Below are 24,059 nucleotides of genomic sequence, written 5' to 3' on the forward strand. Positions count from 1 at the left end.
AAAACCGAAAGTATCCGAAACTGTTTCTATGTTCAAAATGGCGGACGAAGTTATTTTGACAACTGATAACGGGGACTAAAATGGAAAATTGCACGATTAACAAATCATTATTGAATGAAAGTACCCTTATTCGAGGATGCTGAATATACCATGCTATTAAGATCGCTGATGGCTGCAGTAAGGAAAGGTAAGAATGAGATACCGGCGTGAACAGGTACCCGCATCGAAGTGGAATAGTATTTCGGACAGGGGTAGTTTACTTATCTTTTTGCTTGTTTTACCACATTTATTGAATGTAAGTTGTATTCGGTGTAACATGTACCGTAGTTATGAACAGCGACAAGTAGTACGTGAAGTATTAAGCAGTAATAACTGTTAAATATTGTTAACTTGATTCTGATAATCTTGAAGGAATCATCTTGACAGACGAATGTCCATTTAAAACATAATATGATCTTTTTATTTCCACAATGATTATCTTGTTTTCAGATTTGATCAGATTCTAAATAAATTGAAAGACATTCCAAAATATGTTTAAAGTTTAAATAACACTTTTAATTAATTATATTCAATTGCAAACAGGAATTCCCTTTATTATTATTGAGCAATTAGCGATCAAATGTGTCAGCCTTGTTCTGTCAGCACACTGGGCTAAATTGTCCTTTAGGTGACAAAATGTTTTCACAAAACAACTTTTATTGAGTGATAAGCATTAAGGAATTGGCTTATGTCTTGAAGGGTTAATTGGTGCTTGTGAGAACTACACTGCATGAAATTTGAAAAGAAATTTAAAATGTAATTATATAAAAGAAAAATACACTCGTTAGGCGTAGTACATAATATATGTATGTGTTTTCAAATGTTTTGTTTAAATTCAATGATAGCTAAATATATTTATATACATCTGTATTTAAATAAAACAAAAAATTCTTATTGCAAAGAGTTTCCTCCTCATTATGTACGCAAAAGCGAAAGTAGAAATAAATGATGCTCAACGGTGTCGGATTTTTCAATTTTTTTCTGTCCCGGTTACATATAGACCCGGTTATAACAAGGAATCATGCGAAGTCCTGACGATCTCGTTGTATCCGGAGTGCACTGTAATCTCTATTAAAACCACCCTTCCCTTATAAATGCTTTGACTGAGTGATTATTTCTAAATTATGATCATTTATTTTTTCAGGGCCATCAGGGGCCTTGGAGAGAGTGCCTTCAGCTGGTACTAGAAATAAACCTATAGGTGCACCACTTAGAGCTATTCACCCTAACAGTAGTCCAGTGTACAAGACCCATTCAGAGTCGGCACTTACTGCAGGATTATCAAAACTGACTATAAATGACAATAAAAATAGGCCAGTTCAAAAGTAAATGTTCTTTTTCTTATGATTCTTTTGAAGTTTAGATATTTGATATTTATGAATTTTGCATTACAATATTTATCATGCAATAGTAATTTGCCTCTCCCACTTCCAAACTCTCAAAGGAATATGGGGGATAGAGGAAGAGAGGGAAATCACTTGTTTTTCTGTCTTCTCTCTTACTTTTCCTGTGTGACTCAGTGAAATATAGTATACTATTATTGAAAATGCTAAACACATTTCAAAGGTAAAGGCTAATAAACCTGTCATGAGAATAATTATATATGTGAATTGTGTTCTTTCATGTCTGTGAAAGACTGATGAAGAAAAGCTGTTTGCATTTTTTCTCATTGTTTACATTACATTTATATATATTTATACTGGTTTTATTACAGAACATGTACATTATTTTGTATTGTTTCTAGGAGAGTACTATCAGGTCGTGCAGGTACAAATGGTTTGGTCAAACATGTATCAGATGTAGCCGGACTGCTGCAGACAGAGGCTGTAAAAAATGTTGTAATTGTAGCTGGGGCTGGCATCAGTACCCCAAGTGGTATTCCAGACTTCAGGTGAGTTATGTACATGTATAAGTGATATGTGGCACCAAGTGTAAGTCATAGAGATTAGTGAATTGGATTCTTTTTATTTTCTATCACAAGTGAGAATTTATCGACTACCTACATGTACATTCACTTGGGAAAAAAACACACACACACACACAAAACATACAGTCTTTTGTTGAGGTCAATGTAACTCATAAATTGTGTAATTTCTTTGATGTGGCATTTATCATCTGTTTTGGTATTGCCAACCTATGAAATAAACATGTTACAACATAGATTCACATATTACTTGATTTTTTGTGTGCTGATATTATAATATGCTTTTTGTCAAGTTTCTGAAATTTTTAATACATGAAAGTTTTATTATGATTATTATTTATCCCAAAAAATATGTAGAATATTATAACCATTTTCATATTTCAGGTCTAAGAGGACTAAAAGAGTAAAATGTAACAGTATGTTTAGTACCAAAACAATTGTTTTTATTGTACTGTTATATATATTATACACATATCATAATTGTAATGTGGGTTTTCTGTAAAATGTAAAAAACAAGCTTTAAGAGTATTCACTGTTAACTTTGTAAAACAAAAAAAGATGAACCCTTGTACCCCTTCCCTCATTTTGTATAAATATTGTGAAATAAATGTGTAGTGTATCGTATAATTATGTTTAGTATACTACATCGTCTTAAAGATATGGTGGAAAGTATGATTCTAATCTTGATAAATTTATTGAAGACAGGTGTTCTTGGGAGGAGTTGCATAATGGGTTTTAACTGTGTAGCTTTTTGGAAAAAAGAAGAAATTTAATATTTTCATTATTGTAATACCAACAACTTTTTCACAGTTGTTTCTCTATAATGTCACAGTATGTATAGAGGTGTTGAATAATTGGGGAGAAATGAGCAGCGGGTATATTAGTCTATTACAAAGGTCCCTGGTCTACCCTGTGGTGTTTTTACCTAATGGGGCACCATGATGGTATATAGCTCTGAGTCATTTTGTGTTGTTTTCTGTGCTCATTAAAATTTGAAGATAATTTTCTGGATAGCATGAAGTGTATCAAAATATAAAACTGTCCACTAATAGGGGAGAAATTAATAAATGTTTGGGTAGCTCAGTCATTAGATCTGTTAAGCAGTATTATGAGAGTTCTTAGTTTAAGTCCCAGTTAGGCTGCACATCTTTCTTACCCTGTGACATTCATGGAAAGAGATAATATATCGCTCTTTGAGAATATATGGTATTTGGGCTTACTCATGGGCTATGAAGCAGATATAACAGGCCAGACTTTCATGAAATGCTGCTATTTCCCTAAAGCCTATGATCAAATTTTGATTAACAGTAGTATTTTACTATATTAAAAATATATAACATCTGCTTTGAGCTGTCTCCATTAATTAAAAGTGGAGAATTTCATCAACTATTCATGCTAAAGGAAAAATCTTAATTCTATTTACCAATGCATTATATGTGTGTTGTAATTGTCAGGTATCCTATAATAATGGTCTTGTGAAAGAAGTTGTGTTATATTTACATAACCATTCAAGACGGTTAAATTTCAATTATGTCTGTCCTATTACATTAATGGTTTATCCAATTTATTTTCAATTAATAGGATTAAAAATCAACTTATAAACTTATTGAAAATCTGGGTAATTTTGTTGTAATGTGATATGTGTTAATCATATACTGAGCTAGCTGTTAAAAGAAGATAAAAATCTCTTTAAACTATTAAGATATGATAAATTGGTAATGTATTGTTAACAGTTCATAAATATATAGTTAACCATCTTTAAACATACATTTGTTAACAGTTTAACTATTGTATACAAATAATTTAAATGCTATTAAGTATTTTTATACAATACAAAAAGTATATTACTAGTATACTATTTACCTAGTTCAAACGAAATATAATTTGGAATTGAAATGTTTTTTTTTTTAATCTAGTTTTAACATGCATTTGACCTATATTGGAACAATAATATTTACAAAATGCCTTATAATGATTTCTAGCTGGTATTGTCACTGTTATAGTTTGTACAGTATTCATTGATGAATACATTGATTTTGTTTTTTCTTTTCTATAAAAAGGGGTAAATCCCCTTTTGGTTTGTTGGGTCATTTTTTTGTTCACATTTTTAGGGGAAAAATATCAAAATAATATGTTAATATAAAATTCAGAAAACCTGTCAGGTGGCCCAAATTAATGCCCTTTTTTGGTTTTATGTAAATGGGTAATTTTTTTACTATTTATTACATTAAAAGGGTTTGACAATAAAAAGGGGTTTAAAAAGCTAAAAGATTCTTTAATCAACATTCATGTTTTGCAGTCATACTGTTTTCTGAAGAGTAAATTATGATTAAATTATTATGACAGAGTTTAAAATTCTTTAGCTACATGCAGGCTAAGGGTTATGCATAGTAGAAACTGAAAGATTCTTTGATCAACATTCTCGTTTTACACTTATACTGTTTTCAGAAGAGTAAATTATTATTAAAATGTTATAACGGGGTTTGAAATTCATGTTTACAGTCTTTTGACCATATTAGTGCTACAGTTTTCTTATTTCAAATATAGCTAACCAATGCAAGTTCAAAATACATAGTAATACACATCAACACCAGGGTAGATATAGCTGTGAAATATTATGCAGGAAGTGCTTTGCTGGTATCCTGCTATTCAAGAAGGCTTCTGTTATGTATATACTTGTTATCATTTCTGTTCTTGTGCCTTATAGGTCACCGGGTACGGGACTGTATGACAACCTTCAGCAGTATAATATACCATACCCTGAAGCCATCTTTGATATAGATTACTTCTTTGTCAACCCTCGTCCATTCTTCACCCTAGCGAAAGAGCTTTACCCGTCAGGAAAATACCGACCTAATTACATACACTACTTTGTTAGACAGCTGTACGATAAAGGTCTTTTACTACGCATGTATACACAAAATATAGATGGGCTAGAGAGATGTAAGTTATTACAGTATTGATTTGTTCAAGCAATGATAAATGTTAAACCTCTTCATAGATTTTTACTGAGTTACTAAACAAATTCTTGCTTCGTCCAGATTCTAGTTTTAATGTCATACTTAGATAATACAAACTTGGTCTGCTATTATTGTATATGTATATAGAGGATATACAAGTTTTTTTCTGTAAATACAGGATTTATTTTCATCGAGTGGTGTGAAATATGATTATTTTCATATCATAAGATGAAAATAAATCCTGTATTTATAAAAAAAAACCTGAATTTTCTGTTTATTATATACTCTTTCTTTCTTTTTTTTAATCTTACATTTCTTAAGACTTCTCCTTTAATTAAGTGTATTGGCTGAATTAAAAAAACATAATCCAGCAAGACACCTGTGAAAAATACGGAAAATATGTTTCACTGGAGTGAAAAATGAATTACTACAGTGAAAATACGGAAAATGAAAATACACATTTTATTTCATCGATATTTCTCAATATTTTATCTATAAAACTAAATATATAATAAATGAAGTTATATCTACTTTGTTTATTTGGTATTATTACATATTAACAGTGGCAGGAGTACCAGCAGAGAAGATGGTGGAGGCTCATGGGACATTTGCTACAGCCACATGTACTATCTGTAAACATAAAATGGAGGGCTCGGAAATAAAGGTAACATACTTTAATCATTAAATTGCTTGAAATGTTGATGTTATTTCTGAGACAGTGGAATCATTGATAGCATGTCAATATCTTTATAAATATTTATTATTTAGGTTAAATTTTCTCTGACAAAGGTACTTTGAGATCCTTACAGATTATGATATTCTCTTTTTAAAGCATAAGATTGATTGATTGATCGATTGACTGATGTTTGATTGATTGAGCTCAGAATTATGTGAAAATGCAATGTTATTAAGTACAGTTGACTCTCAATAAGTCAAAATCGCTTTACTCAAAATTCCGCCTTAGGCGAATAATTTCTAAAGTCCCGTCAAATTTCCTTCTTTATCTTTGTATTTTTACTCCGCTTAGGTCAAATTTTGACTTACCGAGACTCCTGTTTAGTCGAAAAGAAAATTTGGTCCCGTCAATTAAAGTACAACATATTTTCATCTCAATTAATAGTCGAAGTGTGAAAACAGCCGACTGATCAAAGGTCGGCGACATCAAGGTGAGATGTTGTCACTCGTGATTTACACGTTTTATAGTAATTTTTAATTGCCGGTCATCATGTATTATTAACACGTCGTAAAAGTGGCTTTAATCCGTTTCAGGACTTAATTGGTTTTAACAGTTAGTTAACTAAATTAAAATTTAATTACATTGCTTTAAGAAAGTTGACTCGTGCCAGTCTGACGGGTGTTGGTCAAATAAAAGCCTAGGTATTGATGTGTGTTATCAACGTAAATAACATTTGTATAATTATTGTTACGTCATATTGCATACATTATTTTGTACTTCCGGTTCACGATTGTTGCTAATTTCATTTTCGTCCGATGATCAAATAAATCAAATATAATTGTGTGTTTATGTTTCACTATTAATATACATGTATTAAATTTTGAACGATATATTTTTGTTCATTTATAATTTGTAGTTGTAAGTTATTTACCATCATTTCAATGGTCAAATATTGCAGCATTGCCGCTAACAACAAAAACAACCTACTTCTTTACACATTCAATCAGGCACATGTATATACATGTACGAATGTCAACGTAATGGCGGTAGTTTCACATTACTCGAATTCCGTTTCTCTCGAAGTAAAATGCCCAGTCCCTTGGATTTCGAGTTACCGAGAGTCAACTGTATATAGTCAGCAAGTACTCAGGTTTTATTTTCTTTATCTAATCATATTGTTTATAATTTTATATTATTAGGAGAAAATCTTCTCAGACAAACTACCAAGGTGCCCTACACGAGGCTGTATAGTGAGTTCATCTTTTTATCTTCTATTTTTGATTGATAGTAATGAATGTACATAGAGTTAGCAGTTTTTTCTTACTTGTGTCCTTCCTTTTTACCACCACATTTACTTTTCGTCATAGCATCTCCATTAATGGACTGATACCTTACTTGTTTAGTGTAATGATTCCTGCCATTGACTTCTACCCTTGTGTAGAGTTTCATTCAATTAAGTCAAGGTCACGGAGGTAAAGAATATTCTTTTCTTGTAAGTCAGGCCATGTCTTTAGCAAAACGGAACACCAAGTCTTGTCTTATATTTATGCAAAAAAATACAGACCTACATGCTTTTTATTGCCTCAGTTTGAAAAAAGACACATTTAGTTTTCTTTGCTTACTTGAGAATATGTTCACTTTTTTTCTCTTTAAGGGAATAGTAAAACCAGATATTGTGTTCTTTGGTGAAGATTTACCACGCAAATTTTACAGTTATATGAAGGATATGCTGCAAGCAGATTTGGTTCTAGTCATGGGAACATCTTTAGAGGTAAGAAGCTGTAGTGAAGTAAACAATATAGATTTATGGTCAACTCATCAATATAGTTGTTTTCAGCATATTTTCATTTTCTTTCATCCATTACAATAGACATATGCCACAGAAAAAGATCCAGACCTGTCATCACATTCATGTAGTCTGAACAGACTACATACTTTACATATAGGTGGCGCGATAGCTCATTTGGTTAAACCACTGATTATCACTCCTGAGGTCCAGTGTCGATCCTGGGTTACATCCTTGGGATTTTTCAGAGACACTTTCAGTGTTACCCACCTACCTAGAGGTGTACTGGTAAGAAATCCAGGTAATACATGCATGTATCAGTGCTATACACTGGGCATGTAAAAGAACCAAGGGGTCTATTCAATAAGAGCTAGGGACTGGTTCGTGGATTCCCTTGTATCTCAAAGCTGTCTCTTTAATGTATACAATGTATACCTGCTTAGAGTGATCGTAAATGATTTTAAAGCAGTATGAAGTAGAAGTACTTCTGGCTGCCCATTTTGATAATGATGTTGTTTATAGTTAAAAACCCTGAAAATTGTCATTGAACTGTTCCAGAGTAAAAGCAAAACAAATTCTCTATAAAAAATGATGCTATTCAAAATCATAGCAAAAATATTGCATAATTATTTTGTAAACATGTTGACATAAGAAGTTATCTGAAAGAGATTAGCTCTTATCGGTGACTGCTTGATTATTTTCAGTGCTGTTTGCACATCTAAAAAAATATTCCCAAAATGTTCCCATTAACTTAAATAAGAGATGAAAATTTCAGGGAAGTATATGTATTAATTTTACACCATGCATATATATGTAATAGCCGCCATGCTTCAGATAAATATCTTTATTTTACAAATTTTTAGGTTCAGCCATTTGCTGGTATTATAGACACCGTACGATTTAATGTACCCAGAATTCTGTTCAATAGGGAAGCAGTTGGTCCATTTAAATATCAAAGAAGAACTCAAGATGTTGTTGTTACGGGTAAAATATTTCATTGTAAAGTATTCCTTTAATGCATTGTTATTAGCTCGACTATTTGAAGAATAGTGAGAGCTGTTGAACTCACCCCAGCATCGCCATCACACTTTGGTTCAGTTTTTGAGTGCATGTTTGTATCTCCAAAACTACTGAAAGGAATATGTTGAAATTTCACACTTGTTTTCTGTGATTATCTAAAGTGATAGGAACAGGTTCGATTACTTAGAGTTATCTGTTTTATTGAGTTATGCCCCTTTTCTTACTGTTGACCACATAGAATAGCTTGTTTTCAATGTAACATTGCCATTTCTTAACTTATAATAATACATATTTAACCCTTCGCCTTCTGGTATTAGAACTTTCAACAAAATTGTTTTGCTATTTTAGGTGACCTCATAGACAACATGGTGAAGTTTGCCACACAGGTTGGCTGGAAAGATGACATGGTAGAACTGATTACAAAAATGGAGGGACAATTCACTATTGTAAGTAAAAATAAGTTTTAAAGAGGGCAAAATAACCTGATTTTGGACATTTTAACATTGTGTTTCTATTGTCAATTTTTTGTGTGTTTAATATTCAGAAAATTAATTGTGTGTTATAACTGTGTTTCTGGTTCTCATCGTACAAAATGTGTGTAATATATCACTTTGAAGTTCTCTACTGATTAAAAAAAAACACACCAAATATTCTTTGTGAATTAGACTGTCTTAAATGAACATTGTCTTTCTACAATAGACAATTAATTATTTTCATGGAAATTGCAAAGGGATGTTACTTCAGCATTGTAATTCAGGGAAATAAGTCAAAAATAGTTTGAAATTTTATAGAAGAATTTTTTTTTGCACATGTTAATCATCATAGTAAGATGGGAAGATGTATTGTTTTTAAAGCAGCATACCTCCAGATTCATGCTAATTTTCATAAAAATTTTGAAAATGTATTAAAAAGTAAAATATTGTGAAGTGAATAAAGAAAGTAGTTTAGACAATGCAAATGGCACTTTTAATCAAAGTAAATTACCAGAATGTACTAAAATAGCTCTACTGCATTAGTCACGCAGTAGAAATATGGTTATCAATACTGCAAAACCTGCAATTTATTAGAGGTTAAGACATTATGCACATCTTCGGGCCATTATCGCATAATGGCGAGCAGCAACCAAGTATTAACGTCTTTAATACCTATGTCTGAAATACGGCGTTTAGACATCGCCGCTTATCTTGGTTGTCGCCCTTTCTTAGAAACGAACAGTTGTCAATGTAAACAAATACTGTACCTGTCATGTACAGTTTAACCATCCGATTAACTTGGAAAACATGACAACACAAAATAAATATAAGGAAATGTTGTTTTATTGTTGTTTTTATCGATAAATACAGTATCCTTCTCTTTACATTTTTGTGAGAATTACATTTAGATCAAGTGCCAGTTATTTATGAAGTTTTGTGCCTTCAATCTTGAACGGTTTTTGAGACTGATGTCAAGGTCTGAATGCCACCGATCCGATCTTTTTCCTACCGTCAATCTTAAATCATTTTTAGAATTTCTGAGGGTCATGTATTGTCTTGCGTTTATAAATCTTTAATGTTAAGCTTTGCTGAATGTGATTAATAATGCCATTTAACTTTTAAAATATTTTGTGTGCAAGTGACTTCAGTTCATTCGAAGTCAGCAGCTATCTTGAAAAGCACTGAGAGTTGATTATGTCATTCTGCATGTGCGCTCATTCTCTCGCCCATTATGGAAAAATAATGCCGAGTAACAAGGCGGCCAAAATTGCATAATGCCCTAGATCTTGCCATAATGGCCCTGAAATACCCTAGATTTTGTTACTATATATAGTAACATAGGTATTAATAGCAAATAATATGTAAATTATTGCTTGAATTTTGAATCTTTTTACTTTTCTTAAAAATAAGTTCATTTTTCTCAAGGTAAATTTTCTTGAAATATTTTGGCTCATCTGGAGGCATGCAGCTTCAAAGAATCTTCTTGGTATTTCATAAGTAATTGCCTCTGAACTTATTAGAAATACAAAAATATCCATATACAGTCTTTCCTTAGAAACATTAGATTTCAAAAAAGCTGAAACAGAATTAATATTTTTCAAAATACTCTTATAATGAATATGAAAAAAATTAGGTGTTCAATGTGCTAAATGACATTTATTTGGTGGGGGATATAAATTTATCAAATGTACTTGTTGATTGTGAAGAAACAGACATGTTACTCAAGCTATGACCAACTTTCACTTTGATAGATTGTTAAAAAAGAACTTGCCACTGGCACTCAATCAGAAGAGAACTTCTTATCACCAGGACTGAAGAATAAGTCAGTCTACACTAGCCTTCTTTGTGTTTGTTCATTTTTAATTTCTCTATATTTTAACTGAAATAGTTTCTATCAAAAGCCAAGCATTGTCTCTTAATTAGAGGGAAGAAATCTGTTTAACAACTTTTCTTTTGTTTCCATTTTTTTTATAACATTTTGGACAGTTTTAGCACATGATTTATTGTAATGATATCTATGCAACAGGAAACAAGGAAACGATTACCCCCTAAAGGACCTTCTAAATCAACTACAGGGAAGCAGGTAACATAATCTCCCCCAACCAGCACATTAGTTCATCTTTTATACTGTTAGAATGTAGAATATACTTTATCTATACATCAAGCATGCAACTACTTTTTAGCTCGACTATTTCGATGGATAGGGAGAGTTTTCGTACTAAAACCCAAGGCCTGTGTCGGTGTCACCATCACACTTTGAATAAGTTTTTGCTATGCAAGTTGTTATCTTCAAAATCTACTGAAATGAATGGTTTGATACTTCACACTCTTATTCTCTGTGATAATCTGATATGATGGGAAAAGGTCACATAACTCTGTTACCATTTTACAGAGTTATGCCCCTTTCCTTACTGTCAAGCAATGAGAATAGGCGAGTGTAGTGGACTTGTTTTCATAAGATGTTTCATTTAGCTATACCATGTTTGTAGCCTCAGTATGAGATTTTTCTATCTATTTCTCTTTCTCTCTCTTTCTCTTTTAATGTACATAGAATAATAGAAATAAAAAAATTCTCACTTGTTGAAGAGATAATTCATCTGGGTACTTAAAAGCTTACTTTTTAATTTTCCATCCAAGATAATATATTTCTTTGTGAAAGTTTTGACTGTATCAGACTCATGGTCATAAAACAGATTTTTTTTTCAAGTAAAACATTCATAATTCAAAATTTTATCAATTTTGCTACCTAATTAGTAAGGCCCCCACGATTACACGTTTAAACGGATTTGTTTTGATTTTCATTCATAAACGTTAACAATATTGTTTACCGTTTAATCGAAATAACCATATTGTCTTACAAAATTTCTTAATCATTGCCTGTTAATTAATTTATTAATATTCATGGATTTTATCAATTATAGTGGTTTATTCCAAAGTAAAAGGAAAATAGGTATTTACAACCCTCCACACAGCACTACGGTGCAAAATTGCTCGTGACATAATACATTTTGGTAAAAAATGGAGTTACAATGTAAAAAATGTGTGCTGACTCAATCGTGATGTGCATTTTTTATTAGTACATGTGTAAAAAATAGAAAGAAAGACATCATTTGGCGACTCAAATACATGTTGTGTATAGAACATAGAGGTACCACCGTTTAAACGGTATCGTTTCGGTTCTTAGCAATCGTGTAAACGTTTACAAAAAATTGTAAACGTGGGAGCCTTACTAATTAGTGACATGAGTGATTTTCATTTCATCTAACTTTACATGCCAGAAATGCTTGAAGAATTATATCAAAAAGATGCTATTCCAAATGCTTTAAAGTCAATTTTCAATTAATTAGCAATCTGTCCTCCTATTTCAGGTCGGCTGCAAGGCCAGGAAAAAGGGGAAGGGATTTAAGGTAGATTGTGCACGCGTCTTTCCATCGCACAAGATATACATCAGTGACTGCGTTGTCTGCTATGCTAAAAATGGCTTCGTTAGTACCATAGGCCTTATTGTATACGTTAGATCTTAGTGGTTGTCAGGTGGTAGTTGGAATATTAGAAACTGTGTTGTTAAAGGTTTATCGTAATGCTTGTCTGGCGTTATTGGGGTGGAATATTCAGAAAATGGTATTGTTATAGTTACCAATTCAACGGTGACAGTCTCTGATACAGGCAACTAATAAAGTACTGATAAAGGTAGCTTGATTTACTTGTACAAACAAATAATATTTCATTTCAATGCAACAACTAACATTTAATTTCTTTCTTTATCAAAATACAATAAATAAATCTTTTAGTTTAAAGTATCATCAGACTGTGGTATAGAGTCAAGTCAGATTAAAAGCCGCCCTGGGTGTTTAGGGCTGACATAGGCAAATAATTTTTGCTGTTAGCATTTCATGGAATAAGCCTTCCAGGTTTTAATAACATTTGATATGAGGATGTTGGTGACAATGATAGAAAATAGTAGTGTGTTCTATATTAGCCCTAGTATATACACCTGTACATGTATAGATATTAGATAAATTAGTCATATCTTTATTCATGCTAGGTTATCATGCTAAACACTAAAGAAAGATTGTTGTTTGTTAAACATGCATGTGAATATTGTTGAATGGTAACCAACCTGTTCTGCATGATTGTATTCGTAACATGATTTTTATTTTATTTTTGGAACTACTTTTACAATTTAGCACAATGTTACTATTGAAGTAGAGAACCTGACCCTTGCACTTGGCTTAATGTAGATCATTTTGTATTAAGCAATCTTACTGTTGGCAAAAAAGGGCAAGGAGCCACAATAAGTCTGGGTGCTTGTTAAGATACTAGAGCTGGGAAACAGCCACATCATGTCTGGGTGCTTGTCAGGAAACAGCCACATCATGTCTCGGTGCTTGTTAAGTTGCTTTAGCTGGGAAACAGCCGCATCATGTCTGGGTGCTTGTTAAGGTGCTTTAGCTTGGAAACAAGCCACATCATGTCTGGGTGCGTGTAAGGAAACAGCCACATCATGTCTGGGTGCTTGTCAGGAAACAGCCACATCATGTCTGGGTGCTTGTTAAGATGCTTTAGCTGGGAAACAGCCACATCATGTCTGGGTGCTTGTCAGGAAACAGCCACATCATGTCTGGGTGCTTGTTAAGATGCTTTAGCTGGGAAACAGCCACATCATGTCTGGGTGCTTGTTAAGATGCTTTAGCTGGGAAACAGCCACATCATGTCTGGGTGCTTGTTAAGATGCTTTATCTGGGGAAACAGCCACATCATGTCTGGGTGCTTGTTAAGATGCTTTAGCTGGGGAAACAGCCACATCATGTCTGGGTGCTTGTCAGGAAACAGCCACATCATGTCTGGGTGCTTGTTAAGGTGCTTTAGCTGGAAAACAGCCACATTATGTCTGGGTGCTTGTTAAAGTACTAGAGCTGGAAAACAGCCACCTTATGTCTGGCTGCTTGTTAAGATGCTTTAGCTGGGAAACAGCCACATCATTTCTGGGTGCTTGTTAAGGTACTATAGCTGGGAAACAGCCACATCATGTCTAGGTGCTTGTTAAGATGCTTTAGCTGGGAAACAGCCACATCAGTTCTGGAGTGCTTGTTAAGGTACTATAGCTGGGAAACAGCCACATTATGTCTAGGTGTTTGTTAAGGTGCTTTAGCTGGGAAACAGCCACAATCATTTCTGGTGCTTGTTAAGGTACTTTAGCTGGGAAACAGCCACATCATGTCTGGGTGCTTGTTAAGGTGCTTTAGCTGGGAAACAGCCACTCATGTCTGGGTGCTTGTTTAAGGTACTTTAGCTTGGAAACAGCCACATCATGTCCTGGTGCTTGTTAAGATGCTTTAGCTGGGAAACAGCCACATCGGTTCTGAGTGCTTGTTAAGGTACTATAGCTGGGAAACAGCCACATTATGTCTGGGTGTTTGTTAAGGTGCTTTAGGCTGGGAAACAGCCACATAATTTCTGGGTGCTTGTTAAGGTACTTTAGCTGGGAAAACAGCCACATCATGTCTGGGTGCCTTGTTTAGGTGCTTTAGCTGGGAAACAGCCCCTCATGTCTGGGTGCTTGTTAAGGTACTTTAGCTTGGAAACAGCCACCTCATGTCTGGGTGCTTGTTAAGATGCTTTAGCTGGGAAACAGTCACATCATGTCTGGGTGCTTGTTAAGGTGCTTTAGCTTGGAAACAGCCACCTCATGTCTGGGTACTTGTTAAGGTGCTTTAGCTGGGAAACAACCACCTCATGTCTGGGTGCTTGTTAAGGTGCTTGAGCTGGGAAACAGCCACATCACGTCTGGGTGTTTGTTAAGGTATGAGAGCTTGGAAACAGCCACACTATGTGTGGTGTTTTGTTAATGTGCCAGAGCTCAAAAACAGTCACAATAAAATGAAGGTCATGCCTGGTGTTTTGTTAAGGTGCTGGAGCTGGGAGACAACCACAATCAAATGATGTGACTGAAAATAATCTTAATGATATTACATAGTATTATTACTCTTTTACTGAATTTGGTAGAATGGCATCATAATTTCAGCACATATACCTCTGTGATAATAAAAGTATTCAAAATAAATCCAAGCACATAAACATTTGCACACATTATGTTTTAATGTTACACACCAGAATTATTTTTCATATGCATCATAATTATTTCACTTACAATTTTAAACAATTTAAAAATTATACGAAAAAATCTCTAAGAAACACAAGCACTGAAAACAAACAAAAATACATGACAATTGCAGACTAGGCCTTGAGAATGAATGAAGTAACACACAGAAGAAATATAAGAAAAAAGATATATATCAGATCATTGAAAAGGCATGAAATAAATAGTGATTTTTTTTCAAAGACTAGTTTTGTATCATGATTTGTATTGTTTCAATGTTGTTTTTTTTAATTTGTGTGTTATTGTTGGTGACCTTGCATGACTGACATTGCTTAATAATCCACATTCTAAACATTTCTTGGTCATCACATTTTCATTCGCATGACATGTTTTGTTTAGTTTATATAATTGTTAATATGTTTCTATCATTTTTTTGTACGAGTAAGAAACATGTCTCAGATATTTTGTGCAGGTATCGAAACTTTATGGGAACTCTTCTTAAACACTTGTTGTACACTATTAAGCAAAAGTTGTTATAGATATAATTATAACCGTTTGTATTTATTATGCATTACCAGAAATATGAGATGCTGATTTTTCATGTTACTGTACTTATTATTTCTTTATTTATTGCAGTTAAACAAAAGCCCAGCAACCCAACCAAGTCAAAATAGAGGTAACAGCTATAACTATGGGGCTAGGCGGGGACGACCTACTTTTAATTTATACGATAGTAACTCTTCATCATCGGAAAGCTCAGAAAGTGAAAGTGATGTCAGTTCCTCCGACTCTTCAGAGGAGGAGAACAAAAAAGGTAGATTCAGGGGACTTAATCGTGGGAAACTTTTAAATAATAATAATTTAAGAAATGGTGCTAATACAAGAAGTAACGGTGTTAGAAGTACAAGTGCAAAACTCACTGATACAAATAATAAAAGAGATTTACATACTCAGAGAAACATAAACTCCGGAAAAAATTCTCCCGCAGGAAGTTTCACCGGAAGGAGTGTCAAATCTGAGAGCTCAGTCAATGCGTTGCTCACAAAAAGGAGACTGGAGAATTCAAAAAATGTTACGTCCACATCAGATATAAGAACTAACGGAAAATCTGACAATGTTTTAACGCAGTCAAAGAACAACATTCCACCAGTTGTTGAAAAACAGAAAGTGCAGCAGGCTGAGAGAGAAAAGGTGCTAAAGAAATATGGTTTAGGATCTCAGTCAGCTCTCAATAACAATCCTACACTTAATAATCAAACCAAAATTACCAAACTTTCACCAGATACGAATGTTTCTTCTAACGGGGCTATAACACCAGTGGAGAAAAATGTGCCAGTAGATACTTTTGTGAAAGCTAAACCTCCTGTGAACAGAAAAGATAAACCTTTGAAAACTGTGAAAAGTGACAGTCTCATTGCATGTTCTGGTTACTTTGTTGAAGATGTTAAACTAAAGAAACCTGTTAAAACCAATGCTTTTGAAAACGAAAGCGAAGAAAAGACGTTTGGATTCAAAGGTGATAGTAAGAAAGAATTTGAAGAATCTGTCAGGGTAGCAGAAATGGATGCTTACATATCAAGTGAAATAGAAACATTCAGGAAACAGAAAAATGCAAAGCATTTAGAGAAAAGGGATATCATAAGGTTGACCAGAGAAGAAGGTGATGATAGGGTTGAAATTGATAAACAAGAATCACCTGGTTTTATAAGAGAAACACCTATAAAATCACAGTCATTCGAAAATGGAATTAAACAAGACTATTTAGAGCAAGAAGGCTTAATTAATGATAATGAAAGCAAAACTGAAAGTGATCAAGAAAATCTTTTGGTAGCTAATAGTGATAAAAAATTTGAAGATGAGCCGGAAAATCAGAAAGTTGTAGAACATAACAGATGGAAGAAGGAGACTTCAGCGAGGGATAAGGTGTTACAGTTACTGGATAAGAAAGTGAAAGGTCCTATTGAAATTAACAGCTGTGCAAGCTCAGTGACTAGCAGGAATGACAGCAGAAATGATAAAGGGTCAAAGGTGCTTTCAGAAAAAGCTGCAAAATCCTTTTCAAAGTATGCGAAACTAGCATCAGGCAAGAAAGGGAAAAAGAAACATGGTAAGAAACACAGAGTAAGTCAAAAAGACAGTCCTTCACCTGGAGCTAAGACTGGTAAAGCTTTGTTAAAATCTGTGAACTCTCGCCCTTATGGGTATGCACATAGACAAGCAAATGTTGTAAAAGGCGTTGGCCCTTTCCATCGGATAAATAAACGAACTTTAAACAGTGCCATTGAACAACCGCTATCAGTTTTAACACCAAGGTCAGGTTCTGCTGATTTACCAAAGATAAGTTATCGGCACCAAATTCAGCCAACTCCTACATTTGATACTCGAAATATTACTCAAAGGAACAGTATGTTGGTATCTCCAGATTTAGGAATCAATATTCCAGAAGAACAGAGATGATGAAAGTATAACTTTAGAATTTCATATACTTCATTTTAGAAGCAGTGTAGATAAATTTGAATTTTCCATATAATATGGAACATTATAAGTCATAAAAATCATCATATTAGAATTAGTTTGTGAAATTTAGTTTATACTTTATACAAATAATGAAATTGTTGTATGGTGAGAAATCGCAGTTTTATGGGTTATCACAATATTTTTCCTTATTATACCCCCGCACAACAAAGTTGTAAGGGGGGGTATACTGGAATCAGCTTGTCCGTCCGTCCGTCCGTCCGTCCGGCTGTCCGTCCGTCCGGCCGTCCGGCCGTCCGTCGGTTTTTTCTTGTCCGCCCAATAACTTAAGATTCCTTTGACCCTTAGTCTTCATATTTGGCATGGAGGTTAGTCATGATTAGTAGATGACCCCTATTTGATTTTGAGGTCACTAGGTCAAAGGTCAAGGTCACAGGGGCCTTGACTTCAAAAAGCTTGTCCGCCCAATAACTTAAGATTCCTTTGACCTACAGTCGTCATATTTCGCATGGAGATTAGTCATGATAAGTAGATGACCCCTATTGATTTTGAGGTCACTAGGTCAAAGGTCAAGGTCACAGGGGTTTTGACTTCAAAAAGCTTGTCCGCCCAATAACTTAAGATTCCTTTTGACCTACAGTCGTCATATTTGGCATGGAGGTTAGTCATGATTAGTAGATGACCCCTATTGACTTTGAGGTCACCAGGTCAAAGGTCAAGGTCACAGGGGCCTTGACTTCAAAAGCTTGTCCGCCAATAACTTAAGATTCCTTTGACCCACAGTCGTCATATTTTGGCATGGAGGTTAGTCATGATTAGTAGATGACCCCTATTGATTTTGAGATCACTAGGTCAAAGGTCAAGGTCACAGGGGCCTTGACTTCAAAAAGCTTGTCCGCCCAATAACTTAAGATTCCTTTGACCTACAGTCGTCATATTTGGCATGGAGGTTAGTCATGATTAGTAGATGACCCCTATTGATTTTGAGGTCACTAGGTCAAAGGTCACAGGGGCCTTGACTTCAAAAAGCTTGTCCGCCCAATAACTAAAGATTCCTTTGACCCACAGTCGTCATATTTGGCATGGAGGTTAGTCATGATTAGTAGATGACCCCTATTGATTTTGAGGTCACTAGGTCAAAGGTCAAGGTCACAGGGGCCTTGACTTCAAAAAGCTTGTCTGCCCAATAACTTAAGATTCCTTTGACCCACAGTCGTCATATTTGGCATGGAGGTTAGTCATGATTAGTAGATGACCCCTATTGACTTTGAGGTCACCAGGTCAAAGGTCAAGGTCACAGGGGCCTTGACTTCAAAAAGCTTGTCCGCCCAATAACTTAAGATTCCTTTGACCCACAGTCGTCATATTTGGCATGGAGGTTAGTCATGATTAGTAGATGACCCCTATTGACTTTGAGGTCACCAGGTCAAAGGTCAAGGTCACAGGGGTCTTGACTTCAAAAAGCTTGTCCGCCCTATAACTTAAGATTCCTTTGACCCACAGTCTTCATATTTGGCATTGAGGTTAGTCGTGATTAGTAGATGACCCCTATTGACTTTGAGGTCACCAGGTCAAAGGTCAAGGTCACAGGGGCCTTTACTTCAAAAAAGCTTGTCCGCCCTATAACTTAAGATTCCTATGACCCACAGTCTTCATATTTTGGAATGGAGGTTAGTCATGATTAGTAGATGACCCCTATTGATTTTGTGGTCACCAGGTCAAAGGTCAAGGTCACAGGGGCCTTGACTTCAAAAAGCTTGTCCGCCCAATAACTTAAGATTCCTATGACCCACAGTCTTCATATTTGGAATGGAGGTTAGTCATGATTAGTAGATGACCCCTTTGATTTTGAGGTCACTGGATCAAAGGTCAAGGTCATAGGGACTTTGACTTCAAAAAGTTTGTCCACCCATTAACTTAAGATTCCTTTGACCCACAGTCTTCAAATTTGGCATGGATGTTGATCATGACTATAAGGTGACCCCTATTGATTTTGAGGTCACTGGGTCAAAGTTCAAGGTCACAGGGACCTTGACAAAAAAAAAGCTTTTCTTCTCAATTGCTAAAGAATGTCCTGTCTGCAATGTATTGATTTTGACATTTTCACATTTGAAGCATGTAGAATACATAACTTAGCAATGCACTGGCTTAGTAACCTCAGATTTGGCAGGGAGGTTGTCCTTGCGCTCTAAATGGCCACTGTTGATTCTGACAAAGTGGTATGCGGGGGTATTCACGCCAAGATAGTGGCAGTTCTAGTTATATCTGTGGTCTTTTTTTATCAATTACTTGGGTAAAATCATGATATACGAGAATTGATGTCTTCCTATAGTTTTGCAGCATTACTGTTAAGTTTTTTATTTAAGTTTTTTTAAGGAGTTTTGAGTTGGGTTGGTGGGAGGTGGGTGAATAACTCGCCTTTTTGTTAAATTGTGACCCTGGTTTGACATTATAGTCATTCTTAGTCATACTGTTTGTCTTGGACAGTTTAATATTAATCCTATAATATGTAGGGTATAGTAAAGATAAACAGTTTATGTTAAAAGTTTTCAATACTTCGGGAATAATCTATTATGCTGACATTGAATTGAACTAATATTATAATAACAATTATTATTTATTTCTTCAAGAAATGCCTTTTCCAAGTCTATTGTCTATCAGCTTTGTAGATTTTAATACTCCTTTCCAGTTCCAACATAATATAACCTTCCTATGTCTTTATAATTATCATTAAAATTTACTTTCCAAAGTTTCCATCACTCTATAATGCAATGTCAGGACATTATTTGTACATCATGTGATATTAACCTCAAAACTTGCCATGACATTTCTTCTGCATAGCACATGTTTTAATTAACATTTATTTTGAATTAGAACCTACCATATGATATTTGCAAATATATTTAGAAATCTGACTATTTATATATTTGAAAGGTATTCTTTACCAAATTCAAAGTGTATCCCTACAAAGTACACTCAAATTTCAAAAACCTTGAAATTCAAATGGACTGTTTTAAAGTTATAGCAAGGCAAGTCCATTTCACTAAGTTATGGTAAAACAACTAAAAGATGTGTTTGGTCATCTTTATTTGGGAGATTGGTTGTTGAACAATATTTTATGAATTTCTGCGAAAATGAGTTATACATGTGCAAAATGATTTTTGATTGTTTGCATCTTAATAAGAAAGATTCTAAAGTATCATAATTGAAAGAATATCTATGACTTTTTTAAAGTGAGTTTACACATGTTCATAATCATTTATAACTCCATGTAGAAAGTGCTTTAGAAAACTACTGTATTTCTTTGGGAGTGGGATGAGAGTTTTATTCTGTTAGCATGTGACATTCATGTCAGTTAAATAAGATGAATACACTTCACTAAATCTCTGTTTAGAAACAATAATTATTAAAAATAAACATGATTCAATGAAATTTCTGTTATATATGCATTTGCATTGTCATCATTTGACACATTGAGTGATCATTATTACCTCCCTTTCCAATAATTACCTCATTTGTTTTTTTTCATCTTTTTTAAATAAAAACATTTACAGGGCAAATATGATACCATATAAAGGATTTATCAAGAAAATATTAAATTGTTTCATGTTGAGACAGAGTGTTTTATTTTTCTTGCATGAAAATTGAGAAATACCAATTGTAAATATGTTGTGGGGTCGAAGCCAAATAGTATCACAGTTTTGAAATTCAAACATGTGCTTCTAATTTGCACCCAACTTAAGATAATAATGTTGTTTCTGTGTTAGTTTAAACATATTTATGTATTGTGCTTGATTGTAATAAGTTCTTGCAATTTATCATGATTATGGTCACCTCAACTTCCTGAAACTAACCATTGTATGATTCTAAGTTTAAAAAGATATTTTCTAAGCTCAATCTCAGATCTCGGGTATTTGATTGGTCAGAAACTAAACAGAATGTGTACTGACACCAATACAAATTCTGAGACTGCTGATAGAATTTAGAAAAAAGGTTTTTAACCCCCATGCTAGTACTTGTGTCATTTAGAATAAAATGGTCATGAGCTGTGTACAACTCATTAAAGGAAAGCATGTTTTATTATCATGCCACTTCTCCCCATGTTTCTGTATTGATAATTAGATGTGATTGTATATTAGGTGATAATTTGATGAAAAAATGAATTTAAAGATGTTAAAGATTCATGTTAGTTTATTTATCATCTCTATGTATTTAGCTGTATTCTATATTCTGTTCACTAATTATGACTATATGAAATGGCTTATACTAGTCAACTTATTATCAGTTGTGAAATAAACAAAATCATTTTTGGATCGAAAGTTTATCATATGACTTCTCAATAATATAGGTTAATTGAAGATAAGTTTGTATTGATCGGTCACATGACAAAAATCACATACGTCAATGTTTCATAATCATAAATTTTATTTCGCAAGCAAAATGACTATATGTTATTATCATTTATATTATATATGTTTAGATATTTTGCAATCTACTATGTATGTATCACATGCACAAATATGACTGAAGAGGAAGAAATTTAAGTGTTAAGTACAATTGTGTTCTGGGGGTGATGTTTGAGTATGGGTAATGGTATCGTTGAACATATGTATACTTGAACCCTTAACCTGCTGGAACTGAAAGTGATTAGCCTTTGCCACCTGTATTAAGCTGGGCCTGCCTGTACGTTCATGCAGTTTGAAATAGACTCTATACTATTGGCTGACCAACTTCAAAATTTCATCTTGATATCCCTAAACTTGCTAATGGATAGTTCCAAAAATGGAATTTGGACAGGTTCATTTATGAATTTCAACAGTTTAAAGGTTAAATTTTGCTGAAGTTTTATAATAAAAAGGTTTTATTTAGGAGTATCTTGATCTATTATTTGTATTTGGTTCTATGGATTTTACTATAATAGATCACATGTGGCACTTTAGTGCTTTGTGAGATCTTGCCCATGGAAATCTACATTTCTAGAACAAGATATTCTTATGATAAACCCTATTTTATTATTAGAACAAATTATCAGTTACAGAAAAAAATATCCTAGGTTTTGTGATCATTGTGACAAATTCATTTTGACTTATGTAATTGACCTTAACATTAACCTGGCTATTTTATTTGTGTAATAGAACTTGTCCTACTTTGGATATGTCACTTGTTAATTCAGAGGATTTCAATATTAAAGGGCTACCACTGAGGTCTAAACAAAATTGATAAACATAAGGGAACTCAATACGAAGAAAGTTTATCTCAGAATATTTTTTTTTATCTCAGAATTAAATTAAAATTGTTTGTGCAATTCTTAGTCTAATTTGAGTAAAAAGGACATTTTGGGACATTTTGCAACATTAAAAAGATTCTTCTGAAAAAAAACGATTGAAAAACTTATATCAAATGAGAATAAATATATCCAGTCCTCTCATGTCAAAAAAATACTCAGTTGAGTCTCTTTAAAATGTAGAAAAAAATAAGGAGCCAGCAACAGTGAAATGAAAGCATGCTTTATACAGTATTGCTGATATGCAATCACATTTTGTTTTCTCTCTAAAAAAAAAGACAATAAAAATTCAAATTGAATGATAAATTTTTTCGATTCTGCATTTATTTTACTAATGTTTTCTGGTCACAATTAATTTTTGAGTTCCACTTCAGTCATAGATCAATATGCATTGATTTTCTCATAGGTTTTCACAGCTCTGAATTCATTGACTTTTTCAATTACTTAACGTTTAAATTATTTTTGGATCCAAATATTTATTCTTTACTTAATCTAATTTATCCAACAAGTTATTTTTTTGTCAGTAATTGTATGTTCTAAAAGTAAACGAAGACATAAAACATGATGTCATTTGCGTTATACAAACATATTGTAAAGACGCTTAAGCATTGCTATATTGCTGCGTCAATGCAAATTGATTCTCTTGCACTTCATACAGTCTTTATTTGGGGTATGTGATAAATAGAATATTATTTTCTTGTATATTCATTACTGAGTTTATTGAACTTGTTGAGTAAAACTAATAATTTGCTTGCCCAAGGCTTGCATGGTATAATTTTTTTTCAACTTGTTCAATAAATTCAGTATTGAACCAACACTCATTCAATGTCCTCTATTTGTGTATCATATTGATGAATTGCTAAACGTAATTAAATTTTTGTTTATTTGAAGATCGGAAGATAATAGTTTGTTTAAATAACGATATTTCATAGATAATGAATTATGTAACACTGATAGCTATGACATAATTTATATTTTATAAATGATACCAGAATTTCACAGTGTTTTAATTGTGGTATATGCATAGAAAGTCATAATCACAGTTTGAAAATTATTTAAAACTGTGAAGAAAATATGTAAAGTGGCCAGGAAGCTTGGTCATGGTAATTTGAAAGTATTTGAGAAGCTGCTCATTGTTGTCTCCCTTTGACATCACTGTAACAACTATTACATCTATATTCAGGCTTTGTATTCTGTCTGATTTTAAAAAAATATGCAAGTTTTCATCATTGATTTTTCTGCGTCACTACCAACCATATATTGCAATATAATCATTCTAAAGTCCAGTTAATTGTGTTTGATGTTATCAAACTTTAAATTAC

At 33.5% G+C, this 24,059-nt stretch overlaps 1 protein-coding gene across 2 annotated transcripts; it reads left to right on the forward strand.

The window, feature by feature from the left end:
• Positions 1 to 9: 9 nt before the first annotated feature.
• On the forward strand, positions 10 to 17,579 carry LOC132714084 (uncharacterized). Of its 2 annotated transcripts, XM_060696827.1 has the most exons (11): positions 10 to 187; positions 1,184 to 1,364; positions 1,784 to 1,930; positions 4,671 to 4,906; positions 5,487 to 5,587; positions 6,799 to 6,849; positions 7,254 to 7,370; positions 8,249 to 8,369; positions 8,754 to 8,851; positions 10,905 to 10,961; positions 15,615 to 17,579. In XM_060696827.1, exons 1-11 carry the CDS (start codon positions 115 to 117, stop codon positions 17,433 to 17,435), a joined length of 3,003 nt encoding a protein of 1,000 aa, XP_060552810.1. In that variant the 5' UTR covers positions 10 to 114; the 3' UTR covers positions 17,436 to 17,579. The 2 variants fall into 2 exon arrangements, with proteins under 2 accessions (XP_060552810.1, XP_060552811.1); XM_060696828.1 differs by lacking the exon at positions 10,905 to 10,961.
• The last annotated feature ends 6,480 nt before the right edge of the window (positions 17,580 to 24,059 follow it).

The sequence above is a fragment of the Ruditapes philippinarum genome, unplaced genomic scaffold, assembly GCF_026571515.1.
Source record: "Ruditapes philippinarum isolate M1 unplaced genomic scaffold, ASM2657151v2 ctg206_1_1_1_1, whole genome shotgun sequence".
Taxonomy (NCBI): domain Eukaryota; kingdom Metazoa; phylum Mollusca; class Bivalvia; order Venerida; family Veneridae; genus Ruditapes; species Ruditapes philippinarum.